Source organism: Schistocerca piceifrons, chromosome 4 (assembly GCF_021461385.2).
Source record: "Schistocerca piceifrons isolate TAMUIC-IGC-003096 chromosome 4, iqSchPice1.1, whole genome shotgun sequence".
Lineage (NCBI taxonomy): Eukaryota > Metazoa > Arthropoda > Insecta > Orthoptera > Acrididae > Schistocerca > Schistocerca piceifrons.
Window position 1 is genome coordinate 40,478,178 of NC_060141.1, and position 14,320 is coordinate 40,492,497.

General features: G+C 41.1%; 1 protein-coding gene across 2 annotated transcripts in view; it reads left to right on the plus strand.

The window, feature by feature from the left end:
- Nucleotides 1-14,320, plus strand: part of LOC124794642 (mortality factor 4-like protein 1) — a 138,404-nt gene that overhangs the window by 62,470 nt on the left and 61,614 nt on the right. For both annotated transcript variants that reach the window (XM_047258160.1, XM_047258159.1), the window contains one exon: nt 4,520-4,621. In XM_047258160.1, the coding sequence (XP_047114116.1) occupies nt 4,520-4,621 (102 nt within the window). The remainder of the gene's footprint in view (nt 1-4,519; nt 4,622-14,320) is intronic.

Consider the following 14,320-nt stretch of genomic DNA (forward strand, 5'->3'; position numbering starts at 1 on the left):
TATTAAATTTTCGTCTCCCTTCACAATCTGAATAATTTCTTTTATTTCATCATACATTTCTTCAATTTCTTCGTCATCTGCAGAGCTAGTTGGCATATAAACTTGTACTACTGTAGTAGGTGTGGGCTTCGTATCTATCTTGGCCACAATAATGCGTTCACTATGCTGTTTGTAGTAGCTTACCCGCATTCCTATTTTCCTATTCATTATTAAACCTACTCCTGCTTTACCCCTATTTGATTTTGTGTTTATAACCCTGTAGTCACCTGACCAGAAGTCTTGTTCCTCCTGCCACCGAACTTCACTAATTCCCACTATATCTAACTTCAACCTATCCATTTCCCTTTTTAAATTTTCTAACCTACCTGCCCGATTAAGGGATCTGACATTCCACGCTCCGATCCGTAGAACGCCAGTTTTCTTTCTCCTGATAACGACATCCTCTTGAGTAGTCCCCGCCCGGAGATCCGAATGGGGGACTATTTTACCTCCGGAATATTTTACCCGAGAGGACGCCGTCATCATGTAATCATACAGTAAAGCTGCACGCCCTCGGGAAAAATTACGGCTGTAGTTTCCCCTTGCTTTCAGCCGTTCGCAGTACCAGCACAGCAAGGCCGTTTTGGTTATTGTTACAAGGCCAGATCAGTCAATCATCCAGACTGTTGCCCTTGCAACTACTGAAAAGGCTGCTGCCCCTCTTCAGGAACCACACGTTTGTCTGGCCTCTCAACAGATACCCCTCCGTTGTGGTTGCACCTACGGTACGACTATCTGTATTGCTGAGGCACGCAAGCCTCCCCACCAACGGCAAGGTCCATGGTTCATGGGGGGGCATTAAGGCCCACTCCTCGGTACCTGGCCTGACCTCAGGTAATGAGGTCCTCGTTGATCCTGTGGCTGTCTCCAACGCCTTTGGCCGCTTTTTCGCGGAGGTTTCAAGCTCCGCCAATTACCACCCTGCCTTCCTTCCCAGGAAAGAGGCAGAAGAGGCTCGGCGACCTTCCTTCCACTCGCTGAATCTGGAAACTTATAATGCCCCCTTTACTATGCGGGAACTTCAACGCGCGCTTGCACTGTCCCGATCCTCTGCTCCGGGGCCAGATGCCATTCACATTCAGATGCTGGCACACCTTTCTCCGGCGGGCAAAAGCTTCCTTCTTCGTACTTACAGTCGCGTCTGGACCGAAGGTCAAGTCCCCAGGCGTTGGCGTGACGCCGTTGTTGTTCCTATACCCAAACCCGGGAAGGATAGACACCTTCCTTCTAGTTACCGCCCCATTTCTCTTACAAGCTGTGTCTGTAAGGTGATGGAGCGCATGGTTAATGCTCGGTTAGTCTGGATTCTTGAATCTCGACGACTACTTACTAATGTCCAATGCGGCTTTCGCCGCCGCCGCTCCGCTGTTGACCACCTTGTGACCTTGTCGACATTCATCATGAACAACTTTTTGCGAAGGCGCCAAACGGTGGCCGTGTTCTTCGACTTGGAGAAGGCTTATGATACCTGTTGGAGAGGAGGTATCCTCCGCACTGTGCACAGGTGGGGCCTACGCGGTCGCCTGCCCCTTTTTATTGATTCCTTTTTAACGGATCGAAAGTTTAGGGTACGTGTGGGTTCCGTATTGTCCGACGTCTTCCTCCAGGAGAACGGAGTGCCTCAGGGCTCCGTCTTGAGCATAGCCCTTTTTGTCATCGCGATCAATCCAATTATGGATTGCATTCCACCTAATGGCTCAGGCTCTCTCTTTGTCGATGACTTCGCGATCTACTGCAGTGCCCAGCGAACATGCCTCCTGGAGCGCTGCCTTTAGCGTTGTCTAGACAGCCTCTACTCATGGAGCGTGGCAAATGGCTTCCGGTTCTCTGAAGAGAAGACGGTTTGTATCAACTTTTGGCGATATAAAGCGTTCCTTCTGCCATCCTTACATCTCGGTCCCGTTGTTCTCCCATTCGTGGAAACAACTAAGTTTCTAGGGCTCACGTTGGACAGGAAACTGTGTTGGTCTCCACATGTCTCTTATTTGGCGGCCCGTTGTACACGTTCCCTTAATGTCCTCAGAGTTCTTAGCGGTTCATCTTGGGGAGCGGATCGCACTGTCCTGCTTCGCTTGTATCGGTCCATAGTCCGATCGAAGCTGGATTATGGGAGCTTCGTCTACTCGTCCGCTCGGCCATCCCTCTTACGCCGGCTCAACTCCATCCACCATCGGGGGATACGTCTTGCGACCGGAGCCTTCTACACTAGTCCTGTCGAGAGTCTTTATGCTGAAGCTGCAGAGTTACCATTGACCTACCGGCGCGACGTACTGCTGTGTCGGTATGCCTGCCGGCTGTTGTCTATGCCCGACCACCCCTCTTACCAGTCCTTCTTCGCCGATTCTCTCGACCGTCAGTACGGGTTGTATGTGTCTGCCCTGCTGCCCCCCGGAGTCCGCTTCCGTCGCCTGCTTCGACAATTGGATTTTGCCCTCCCTACCACCTTCAGAGAGGGTGAGAGCCCGACACCACCTTGGCTCCAGGCTCCGGTTCATATTTATCTCGACCTCAGCTCACTCCCGAAGGAGGGTACTCCGGCTGCAGTGTATTGCTCACGGTTTGTCGAAATTCGTGCTCGCCTTGCCGGTCACACGTTTATTTACACCGATGGCTCCAAAACTGACGATGGTGTCGGCTGTGCCTTTGTCGTCGGGGCCGCCACCTTTAAATACCGGCTCCTCGACCAATGTTCCAGCTTTACGACCGAGCTTTTTGCTCTCCATCAGGCCGTTCAGTATGCCCGCCGCCACCGCCATTCATCATACGTACTCTGCTCTGACTCACTCAGTGCTCTTCAGAGCCTTGGAGCTCCCTATCCGGTCCATCCCTTGATTCAACGGATACAGCAGTCCCTCCATTCTTTCGCTGATGATGGTGGTTCTGTCAGCTTTCTGTGGGTTCCCGGACATGTAGGAGTGCCTGGGAATGAGGCTGCGGATGCTGCAGCCAAGGCTGCAGTCCTCCTGCCTCGGCCAGCCTCCCATTGTGTCCCGTCATCTGACGTTCGTGGGGATGTATGTAAGAGGCTTGTGTCGTTGTGGTGGGATGCTTGGTCATCCCTCCAAGGAAACAAGCTCCGGGCAGTAAAACCGCTTCCAACTGTATGGACAACATCCTCCCGACCATCTCGGCGCGAGGAGGTCCTTCTGACCAGGTTGCAGATTGGGCATTGCCGGTTTAGCCACCGCTACCTGCTCTCCGGTGACCCAGCCCCGCAGTGCCCTTGTGGTCAGGCATTAACAGTGCGCCATGTTTTATTGTCGTGTCCCCGTTTTAGTCAATTTCGTGTTGTCCTGTCCCTGTCATCTACTTTACCGGATGTTTTAGCTGATGACGCTCGAGCAGCTGCTCGTATTCTGCGTTTCATAACTTTAACTGGCTTGTCCAAAGACATTTAACCTTTTTACTTATTTTATCTGCTACTTTGTCAGGTCCTTCTGGTGTCCCCCCATCCCCTTGAGTTGTAACAGATTCCATGTGCTCTAACAACAGTGACTGGGCGCTAATGACCTCAGCAGTTGAGCGCCCTTAAACCCAACCAAAAAAAAAAAAAAAAAAAAGTAATTGTTAAGAAAAAAATTCAGTGCTTTTTGTCATTTCCACATTAATAGCATTGAAGTTAGGCCATCTGGCCATTGCATATGCAAATTCAAGCAGCCCACCAGAGGCGGTGTTTCTAAATGTGTTCTTTGTTTGGTTTTCTAAAACAAGAGAGCAGTACAAAAATTGGACCTGGGACAGCAGTAAAAATCAAACTCAAGCCAGAAGCTGAGAGGTCTCATGCACTTATCATCAGCGCCATGAGAACAGCTGACACTAATTGTATGCAGTGAGCCACTTGAATTGATGCTGCAGTGGCCTGATTTGAATAACATCAATGGTAATTAACTCAGAAACGATGAAACATGTTGACTTTTGTTCTTGACAGTCATTTTTCAGCACAACCTTTCCTGCAACACCCTTGCAAGCTTAATTTAAGTGCTAATTAACTCAGAAACGATGCAATGTATCGAATTTTTTTCTTAAAAATTATCTCTCAACATAACCTACCCTGCAACACCCTTACAAGCTTTTCAAACAGTTTTCGACCACTCTGTATATAACCACAAAGTTAAAAAGAAAACAGAAATACAGTATTCCCATGTAACCACACATATTTACACTGAATGAGATAGCGCAGTGGTTAGCACACTGGACTCACATTCGGGAGGACGATGGTTGAAACTTGTGAGCAACCATACAGATTTAGGTTTTCATGATTTCCCTAAATCGCTTGAGGCAAATACTGAGATGGTTCCTTTGAAACGACTTGTCTGATTTCCTTCTCTGTTCTTCTCTAATTCAAGCTTGCATTCTGTCTCTAATGACCTAGTTGTCAATGGGACATTAAACAGTAATCTCCTCCTCCTCCAAACACATTTACCTATGTCCAATTTATCCATTCACTGATAAGACTAATGTGTATTTGTTTCTTGTCCAGGAGGAACAATTTACCACGAAAGTGGAAGTGAAAGTAAAATTACCAGATGAACTAAAACCATGGCTTGTTGATGATTGGGATTTCATCTGTAGACAAAGGAAAGTAAGTGAAATTTTTGAAGGGTATGAAAAGTCCTATGTACTTCTTCAGTCTAATGAAGCAAATTTAAGATTATATACAGACATGGTTGAATATATATAAAAATACCATTCTTTTCAAATGTTGAAAATTGAGAGATTTAACAGGAATTTGAAAACCTAAACAGACTTTTTATGAAGATGTTACTATATTGTTCAGAAATTAAAGTACAGAGATAAGGAATATGTGTTTAGAAGTTATAAATGGGGACATAAAGAACCCAAGTCACACTGACTAAATGAGCCTTCTACATTTTGTGTGTAGTAACATCTGGTTTTATTTAAAATGATGAGAACAAGCTTTCTTAAAGAAGAAAGAAGTAATATTAATATGGATAATAAACCAGTAATAAGAACATTAACAATGTAGCTAATTGTATGATTTGAATATAATAGAGGGAAACATTCCACGTGGGAAAAATATATCTAAAAACAAAGATGATGTGACTTACCAAATGAAAGCGCTGGCATATCGATAGACACACAAACATACACACAAAATTCTAGCTTTCGCAACCAACGGTTGCTTCGTCAGGAAAGAGGGAAGGAGAGGGAAAGACGAAAGGATGTGGGTTTTAAGGGAGAGGGTAAGGAGTCATTCCAATCCCGGGAGCGGAAAGACTTACCTTAGGGGGAAAAAAGGACGGGTATACACTCGCGCGCGCGCGCACACACACACACACACACATATCCATCCACACATATACAAACACAAGCAGACATATTCAGAGGCAAAGAGTTTGGGCAGAGATGTCAGTCGAGGCGGAAGTGCAGAGGCAAAGATGTTGTTGAATGACAGATGAGGTATGAGTGGCGGCAACTTGAAATTAGCAGAGATTGAGGCCTGGTGGATAACGGGAAGAGAGGATATATTGAAGAGCAAGTTCCCATCTCCGAAGTTCGGATAGGTTGGTGTTTGTGGGAAGTAACCAGATAACCCGGACGGTGTAACACTGTGCCAAGATGTGCTGGCCGTGCACCAAGGCATGTTTAGCCACAGGGTGATCCTCATTACCAACAAACACTGTCTGCCTGTGTCCATTCATGCAAATGGACAGTTTTTGTGTGTATGTTTGTGTTTGTTTGTGTGTCTATCGACGTGCCAGCGCTTTCATTTGGTAAGTCACATCATCTTTGTTTTTAGATATAATTGTATGATTCTTTTAATATTATGAATGGATAGATTGCTGTTCACCATAAATTGAGTTCCTGACAGTCATGACAAAAATACTGTCTCAGTCTTTTTGTTGTGCCTGTCTCCAACTCTATGTGCCATCTTTACAGTGAGTAGCAATCTCTCCTCTCCATAATGGTAAAGATATCATTGTATTAGCTATTGTGCTTCTTGTTGGTAGCTTTGGTGCCTCTTTGTGATTGTATATAAAACCTCAATCAATAAGACACAAATAAAAAAGTAGAAGCTGTGGAAAGTTTTTGTCTTATAGATACCTAAATCATATTCTACCAAATACTTTTTGTCATATGGCTAATATTTTTGGTGATAAGTCGTTAATCACATGATCTGAATCATAAGTGTGTCGCCTTTCATTTCTCTAGCTGCTTGCAGACTGTTCTTTTCTGTGTGTAAGGTCTTCTCAGAGAAATACTTTGATGTAAGTGTAGCCATTTTTGAAGACTGTCCACATTGTGGTATAGCTACACTGTTTCCCTAGGCTTGGAGATTCCTGCACTTCTGTTGCAAGAAGCAGCTTGAAACTGACATTTTTATCTTCATTTGTCTTCACACTCATTAGAAAAACAACAAATCCATTGTGCACTGTAATGTTACTTAACCTTCTAAAAATTTTCATGTTCTCTGTACTCAGTTTCGTGGCTCATGAGAGAGATTAGAATTTCTGATCTTTTACATTTGCACTCCCCCATGTAAAAGAATTGTATCCCTTAATGTTATGAGGCTGTCTCACATTGTTGCCCCTTTTTATTGCCATAGCAACTGCATTATTACCAAATGTTAAATTAATGAAGTGATCCATATATTACTTTCTCACACGTAGTATGAATTTTTAATTTAGTATTCAAGTGCTGTATAACTGAAGCCAACTTGAGTAGTCTTTTATTCCTCCATGATACAAGTAGTTCCTTGCTGTCTGAACCTAGTTTGCTGCATAATATGGTGAAAAATAGTCATGTTTTAAAACAGGTGCTTGCTAAAACAGGACTTTATGGATGACTTCTGTATAACTTCCATCAACATCTGTGGTGCAAATGAGGCTCCCTCTTGCTAAGATTTTATACCAGTCTGTCTCTGAATAATATCTGCAGTTTAATGCACAGTCATTTTTACAATTATTTCATTGTCATAAGGCCACAAGCTGCAGAAAGTTATGTAAAAAATGAAGTATTGACTGAAAAAAAATCTATCAGTCATCAATATTTTTTAACTTTGTTGAAGCCTAATGTCTTCAGTTCAATATTTAAACACTGTTAGCCATAATGTTTCAGTCACTTAACCTTGATTGTGCGAGCTAAATATGCATTTAATTAACTTTGAATGCCATTTTCTGTGCACTGAAATAGTTTACATGCTTAAAAATTAGTGTAAAAGTTTATGCAATCTGTTCAAATAACATATGGGAATGCAGCCAGGTAATGTCATTGACAGCTGCACACCCTGCCCTTTTTAAGGGAGTTTTACATTGTGTGTGCCGGGAGAAACTTAGGTCTTCATGCATTCTGTCTACGCTGAGATCGATAACTTGATACTACGCTTATCAGAACTGACCTCAAGCACTTTTTAGAGGTTTTGAATTCACAACCATTTATCACTGACTACTTTTAAAAAAATTCTGTTTTATCACTTTTGGACTTAGTGCATTTAAAGAAATCTGATTTTAGAACACTTGTTCTTCATAAATACTTTCAAATCAGAGCTATGCAAAATTCAGTTTTGTCAAACTTGTGACTTGCATAATATAATACTTTTCAAAAATATTTCAGCTATAAGAAATAACTTCAGTATCATCTGTGAACCTTTTTTTCATGTAAAATTCTCAATATCAACTTCCGGCAGAAGGTTTGAGACACCAAAAACAAAAATTTATGACAGTAACTCTTGACTACATTACTCAAGAAAAACTTCTCAACGCCAGATTTTTGATATAATTGGCCATTTTATTTTCTCGTAATATAGAGCTATCTCATGAATATCATGCATGTTAACAGCTCGAGAGTCAAACAGTAATTTATAACATTTTACAATATTTTTTGTTTTACAATTCATTAACAATGAATATAGAGGTTCAAGACAATCACGGAGAGATATTTTCACCGTTTACAACTATCAGCTCTATCTGCTGAAGCGACCTGCACTGCCAGGTTCTGCTTCAGGAGGAACACCTCTGGAACACCTTGTCTGCATTTTCCTTGGATTACATGCAGCATACAAACAAAAATAGCAGATTTTAAGTACATATATTTAACAAACATTTATTGAAATTATTAACATAGGGTTTACCTGAGCTAGCTGAAGCAGAAAAAGAAAGACAGTAGAGTCCCATCCAAATTGGTGCACTACATATCCTCACCTCTAGCTGAGTAGTCTCATATCATGATCATCTTAATGATTATTAACTTAATAAACCCAATACAATTAAAGTACATTTTACATGTCTCTGTTAGAGCCATATCTAACCGCAGTGGTGTCTCTGCACTTCAGTAAGAGTTTCTCAACTGCATTTTTTAAAGATGTACAGACTGTAATATCAATGATACTATGTCAAAAAACCATAACATCTATCAGGATTACACATTGTTAATAATGTGTGTATTTGTTTATTTTGTTATTATGACATTAATGGTCATTTGGCTATAACAATATCATTAAAATGCTTGGTATCTTTCGTACTAACATGTAGAACACAATTATGTCTCAGATCAGATGATTTTGATCTTCATCTTGTGCATTAGATTCATTTCTTTCTTTTAATTTTGCTTTCTGGTAGTTTCTACACTAAGCTGTGTAATATTATTAAGATTAACCTTTGTATGTCAACATATAGTTTTCTCCTTATTATAGTATGACTATAACAATAATAAGATTCACCATGGTACTTTAGAACCACCTATCCAATTTGATAGACATTCTTGTACATCAGAGGTTATATTTAACAACTACATAAGAAAAGACAGATTGCTACTTATTGTAAAGAAAACACATTAAGTTGCACACAGGCACAATTAAGATACATACATAAAGCTTTCAGTGTCAGCTGCCATCAGCAAGAGAGACACACACTACTCGTACACACAAACAAGCACACCACCCGCACACATGACTGCTAACTCCAGCATCTCGGGCCGGTATGCAACTATCATGTGGGGTGCAAGCAGCAATGTAAAGGGGGCAGGGATGGGGGAGGGCTCGTAGTTTACAGGCGGGCAGAGAGGTGAACGCTGTGTGATGGAGTGTGCAGGAATCAGAATTCCAACAGGTACAGTGTCAGGAGTTTGTGGGGGCAGAGAGCGAGGGGAAAAAAGGAGCAAAAAAGGAGAGGAGCAGGGAAAGATGGGCAGATGCATTGGGCAAATGAACAGGGTGGAAGATGAGAAATGGGAAGAGATGACAGGACGGAGATGGTGGAACTGTTGGGTGGAGGGTGTGGGGACAGTATGTTACTTTAGGCTGAGGCTGGGATAATTATGAGAGTGGAGAATGTATAGTTTAGAAAAGGTGGTGGCGGAGGGGAGGATCTAGATGGCTCAGGTAGTAAAGTAGTCATTGAAATCAAGTGTGTTATGTTCAGCTGCATACTGTGGGATAGGGCGGTCTGCTTCGCTCTTGGCCACAGTTTGACATTGGCCATTAATCGTGGTGGACAATTGGATTTGGTTTTTTTGGGAGGCTAGGAAGGTCTCCTAGAAAGGTTGGCATAGGAGAATGCCATGCGGGTGCCCATGGCTGTGCCGCAGATTTGTTTATATACCTTCCCTTCAAAGGAGGAGTAGTTGTTGATTGGGATAAAGTTAGTAAGGTGTATGAGGGATGAGGTAGTGGATTTGGTGTCTGAAGGACATTGGGAAAAATAGCATTCAGTAGAGGTAAGACCATGGGCATGAGGGATGTTGGTGTACAGGGAGATGGTGTCAACTGTAACAAGTAGGGATCCAGGAGATAAGGGGGTGGGGATGATGGAGAGTCAGTGAAGGAAGTGGTTGGTTTCTTTGATGTGAGAGGATAGATTATTGGGAATTGGTTGGAGGTGATGGTCAATGAGTGTTGAAATTTTTGCAGTGGTGGCACAATAACCACCCACAATGGACCCAGAATAAATGAAAAACTTCCCTACTTCCTTGTGAAGCTTAGAGCTTTTAGCGTGTGCTTGAATCATTACTTTCTCCCTTACCTTAAATATAGGAACAACAGCTGTTTCATTATACTTCTTGAGTTTTAACTCTGTGCTGTTCTTTAGGTTATCCTCTCCCTTTGCCTGGTTAATTTCAGTGATTTTATGATTATCTTCGGGCCATTTTAAAAAAAAGCTAACAATGATTTTCCTTCTACTTTGTTGCCCACAACTTCCCGAGGTACCATTCCTGTACCACTATGTGGTAGATGTGGTAGTTCATTTAATACAGCCTCAGACTTAGGGTGCATATCTGTCTGTTTACTATGCCTCTCTTAGCAGTAAGTATGACAAAGACACCCTAATTATTTCATTGTCCTATCTGCAAAATTACTTAGGGGACAATATTTTGAAATATTTACATGTTATATATTGTGTATAATTATTACTCTATATCTAACTTATTTAGATCAATATTCTATCACGAAATATATATTGTACTCCACCTTTACCTTTTGGCAGTTTACCATAGAAATTGACAACGCATAAATCCTGCAGTTTCTCCAGTATTGTAGGATAGATGTTATGTTTAACTATGGCTGGGGTTTGCTTTACCTTTTGACACAATTGGCATGAACGAATTGTTCTTGTAATAGTCCTACTCATATTTTTCCTATAGCAATGCTTAAGCCATATGCTTTAAGCATTTTTGTAATGCCAAAGTACCCATATCCCTGATGAATAGATTGACACATTGTGACCTCCCCTTCTCTGTTTGCTCTGTTTCTTTCACTGATCTTTCCTCTTCTTCCTTTTTTCCTTCTTCGTACCGCGGCTATATCTCAGGGTTTTCAACGTAGAAATGTAGAGAGAACGGGGCACGTGTGTGGTGGTCATTGATACTTAAAAGATTGTTTCGATAGTTCCATCACTGTCCGTTTATGAGTTTCTAAGCAATGTATCAACAAGCTGACTATGCAATGATTAATGTTTGTCGTATCCCGACAGTAAATCGCTACTTGCTTGCTTTAAACATCAAGACAATTACTATGCCACTCATATAAGTCTTTGATAGTTATTATCAAGCTAATTTCCGTAAATTGCGGTTAATGTCACTGAATCCCACATGCGACGATAACGTCCGATATCCAGCTGCGTATCTTAAACTCCACGCTGATATTTGAGAATTCGCGCGTGATTTGTTTGCACTAAAGTCGGGCTGTGGTTCCTAGAATAATTTTTAAATCAACTCTGGGTTGTAAATAAACAATTCTATGCTCATTCATGAAAGTTACAGCAGATCCACACTCGACGACGACTTGATTACGCACTTGAGCAACAAGGAAGTTTTTCTGTTTTTACAAAGAGAAAACATATCATGCATAATGCATGCTTAATGGTAGCACTAATACCATCACATACATTTTTACCATGACTAGTGGTGAAAAAATTCCATTCTGCGTGAATCTGAAAATCATGGTAATGCATGCATAAATTTTTGAGATTTTTACAGTTTTTGTACTGACTAGCTGCCCCATCACTGAAGTATTTCGCAAAATGTATGTAAGGCAGCTTGTTTTTCACATATGCCATGACAGTGCGAATGTGGGCATGAACTGCAATGGCATCATGAATTAAACAGTCACTAAAAACGCACAGGTTCATGACAGACACATCACCTGATTCACCTCTGTAGTAAATCGCAAATGGCTGGAGAGTTGCTTGACTGTTGTCCCAATGATATCCTTGGATGGCATCTTGAACTATAAATGCATAATTTTCAGAAAAGTCTAGTATTACTATAATTTCATCTTGTTTCAAATTATCCTTACATAACTGGAGATAAGCCGATTGTGCTGTTGCTGTGAAGCTGTGTGTGGTCAGTTTGTCTGTTTTTTTGACAATACATTTCAACAAAATCTTCCACTGTACTTTGCTTTGTTTCAAGACTTGTGCGATCCATGTGCGTCCATTGTTTATAAGAAACAAGTTCATCGTCATCCATAAGGAGTTCACCATACAATTTGTTATTCGTGTGTTCTGCAAGATTTGCCTTACCAGGTCACTTTTCACACCTGTGTGTCATGCACTGGTAGAAACTGATGCAACACACTAGCAGCTTCATTGCACCTTTGTAATCCAGACCAGAATCCTTTATAGCAGCAAACATCAGCTTAGCATTTTGATGGGTCTTACATACACAAACATTGTGTGTGCCCCTTGCACTTACAGGCACAACCCATTTTGGCCAAAGAAAAAAGATTGTAAACCTACTTTGGTATTGGGATACTTTTCCTTGACTTCTACATATAGTTCTGATATGTTGCATAGCAACAGCCTTTTTTGCATCTGTACACGTACATTTCCCATTTTCACCATTACATAGTCTTTTTTTTTTCCAGGCATTATTCGGCTGTAGTCATTATTTTCATAAAACTCTGACACTAGCACCTTTATTTCTGAACACAATTGCTTACCCTGAGCCTGCTGAAGTTGTGGAAGCACTCCTTGGGTTGCTTTTATTTTCCTAGCTTGCTTTACCATATATGTAGAAACATTGAATTCCTTTGCAGTGTAGTCAATAGACCAGCTGGAAGGTGCAAGGGTAAGAATAGCTACTTTTTTCTGGTGTGTGGATATGGCACATTTTTCTTTCAAATCATGCACAATTTTGTCCAAATCAGAGCATTTGTGACATGATTTCTGTTCCTTTGGAGCAGATAGTTCTTCCTCTTCCACCATTAGTGTGTCAGCTATTTTGTGTTTTAATTCCATTTGAGCGTCTTGTAGTTTTCTTCTACCATAGCTGGGTCTGCCTCTTTTCCCAACTTTGTGTGTCTTCATGGGAGACAAACCAAGAGCAGTCATTGAAGTATTTAATTGCTCATCCACTGTGGTTGTAGGTGGCTGATACTCTTCGTCACTGTCATGTAAATTATCAGAATATTCTTCATTTTTTAGCAGTGTAACACACCTGGAACATAACATTTGTCCTGGTTTCATGTCAAGTCCCATGCACTGATTCACTTCCAATACTGAATTTATATCAATTTCTCTGAGGCTACACTTCACTGTCTTCTTATGAATCCGAAATGGATCCAAACAACTTCTTTGTAGGAAAGAATACTTATCCAGAAACACTTTCATATGATGATAACAAACACTAAAGTTTTCTGGAACTGTACTTCTTGTGCCCACAGTGTGTGTCCCGGATCTCCATAGCAACAAATCGTGGTCCGATTCATCCAGATCATACAGTACAAAGCAAATGCCACATTTTATTCCATATGTTGTTTTATGACATTCAGATGCTTGTGCTCTACCAATACTGCAACTTGTTTGAACAAAAGCACCACTAGTACACTCTTCTGCCTCCATACTGACTTTCCACAACAGTACTGACCAGTCTGAACTAGAATCTTAAAAACATGAGTAACCTGTAATTGTTGCTTGTTTCCTTTATTGTTCCTGCCTAACAATTACTCATTCTTTCCCTGAAAAGTACCATTGTTTAACTTTCTGTTGCCTAATGGTTCCCAACAGTTGCTGCAGCTTTATCTGAATCAAGCTGTCTGCATCGTCACTATTACTGGCTAAATCGTGTTAAGAGAAACGTAACCAAATACATCTCTGTCAACTTTTATTGTACACAAATTCCTTGCAATAACAAGTTGAAATTTTGCCACATATTATATTATGGTCTACTTATGCAGTGTTTGAAATTTGGCTTGGATATCACTTGTCCCTTTTGTGCTACCACACTTAGAAAATCCATGTTTTTCAGGTAATTTTTCAAATTTTTGTATTTTCGTGTGCATGTAACTCTGTTTGTGTGACTGATATGGGCAAGATGAGTTGTTTGTGAGTTTAGGCCACATTAAACTTACCACACACAAAATTTATACCCTTTTTGAGTGAATTATATTTGGCATAGAGGGCACCTACACTGTGTACCTTTTAACGAATTACATTTTTTTAATCACATTTTGGAATTTTTTATTTTCCCTCAGAAATATGTTGTTGGTGTTTTGATTCATAGTGTGTTCTCTTCCAAAGCTATTAAGACCTGAAGTTGGCTCTGAAGATAGATTGCCAGATGCAGGTTGCAATTTCCAGGTCACGCCACCTTCTTTCACAAGCCATAATTCTGGAACTAATTGGCAGGGGAACTTAAAATTTTGTATATGAGTGTTCCACACTTGGTAGGATTGGTGTGCTAAATTTCAGCCATATCTGAGACTATCAGCTGGAACATTTTCTCAAATTGGTTGAATTGACTTGGAATGACCCATTACTATTCACCATCAGATACTCTGCTTTTGTTAGACTCATTCGTACTCCCCATCTGTTGTATTCCTGAT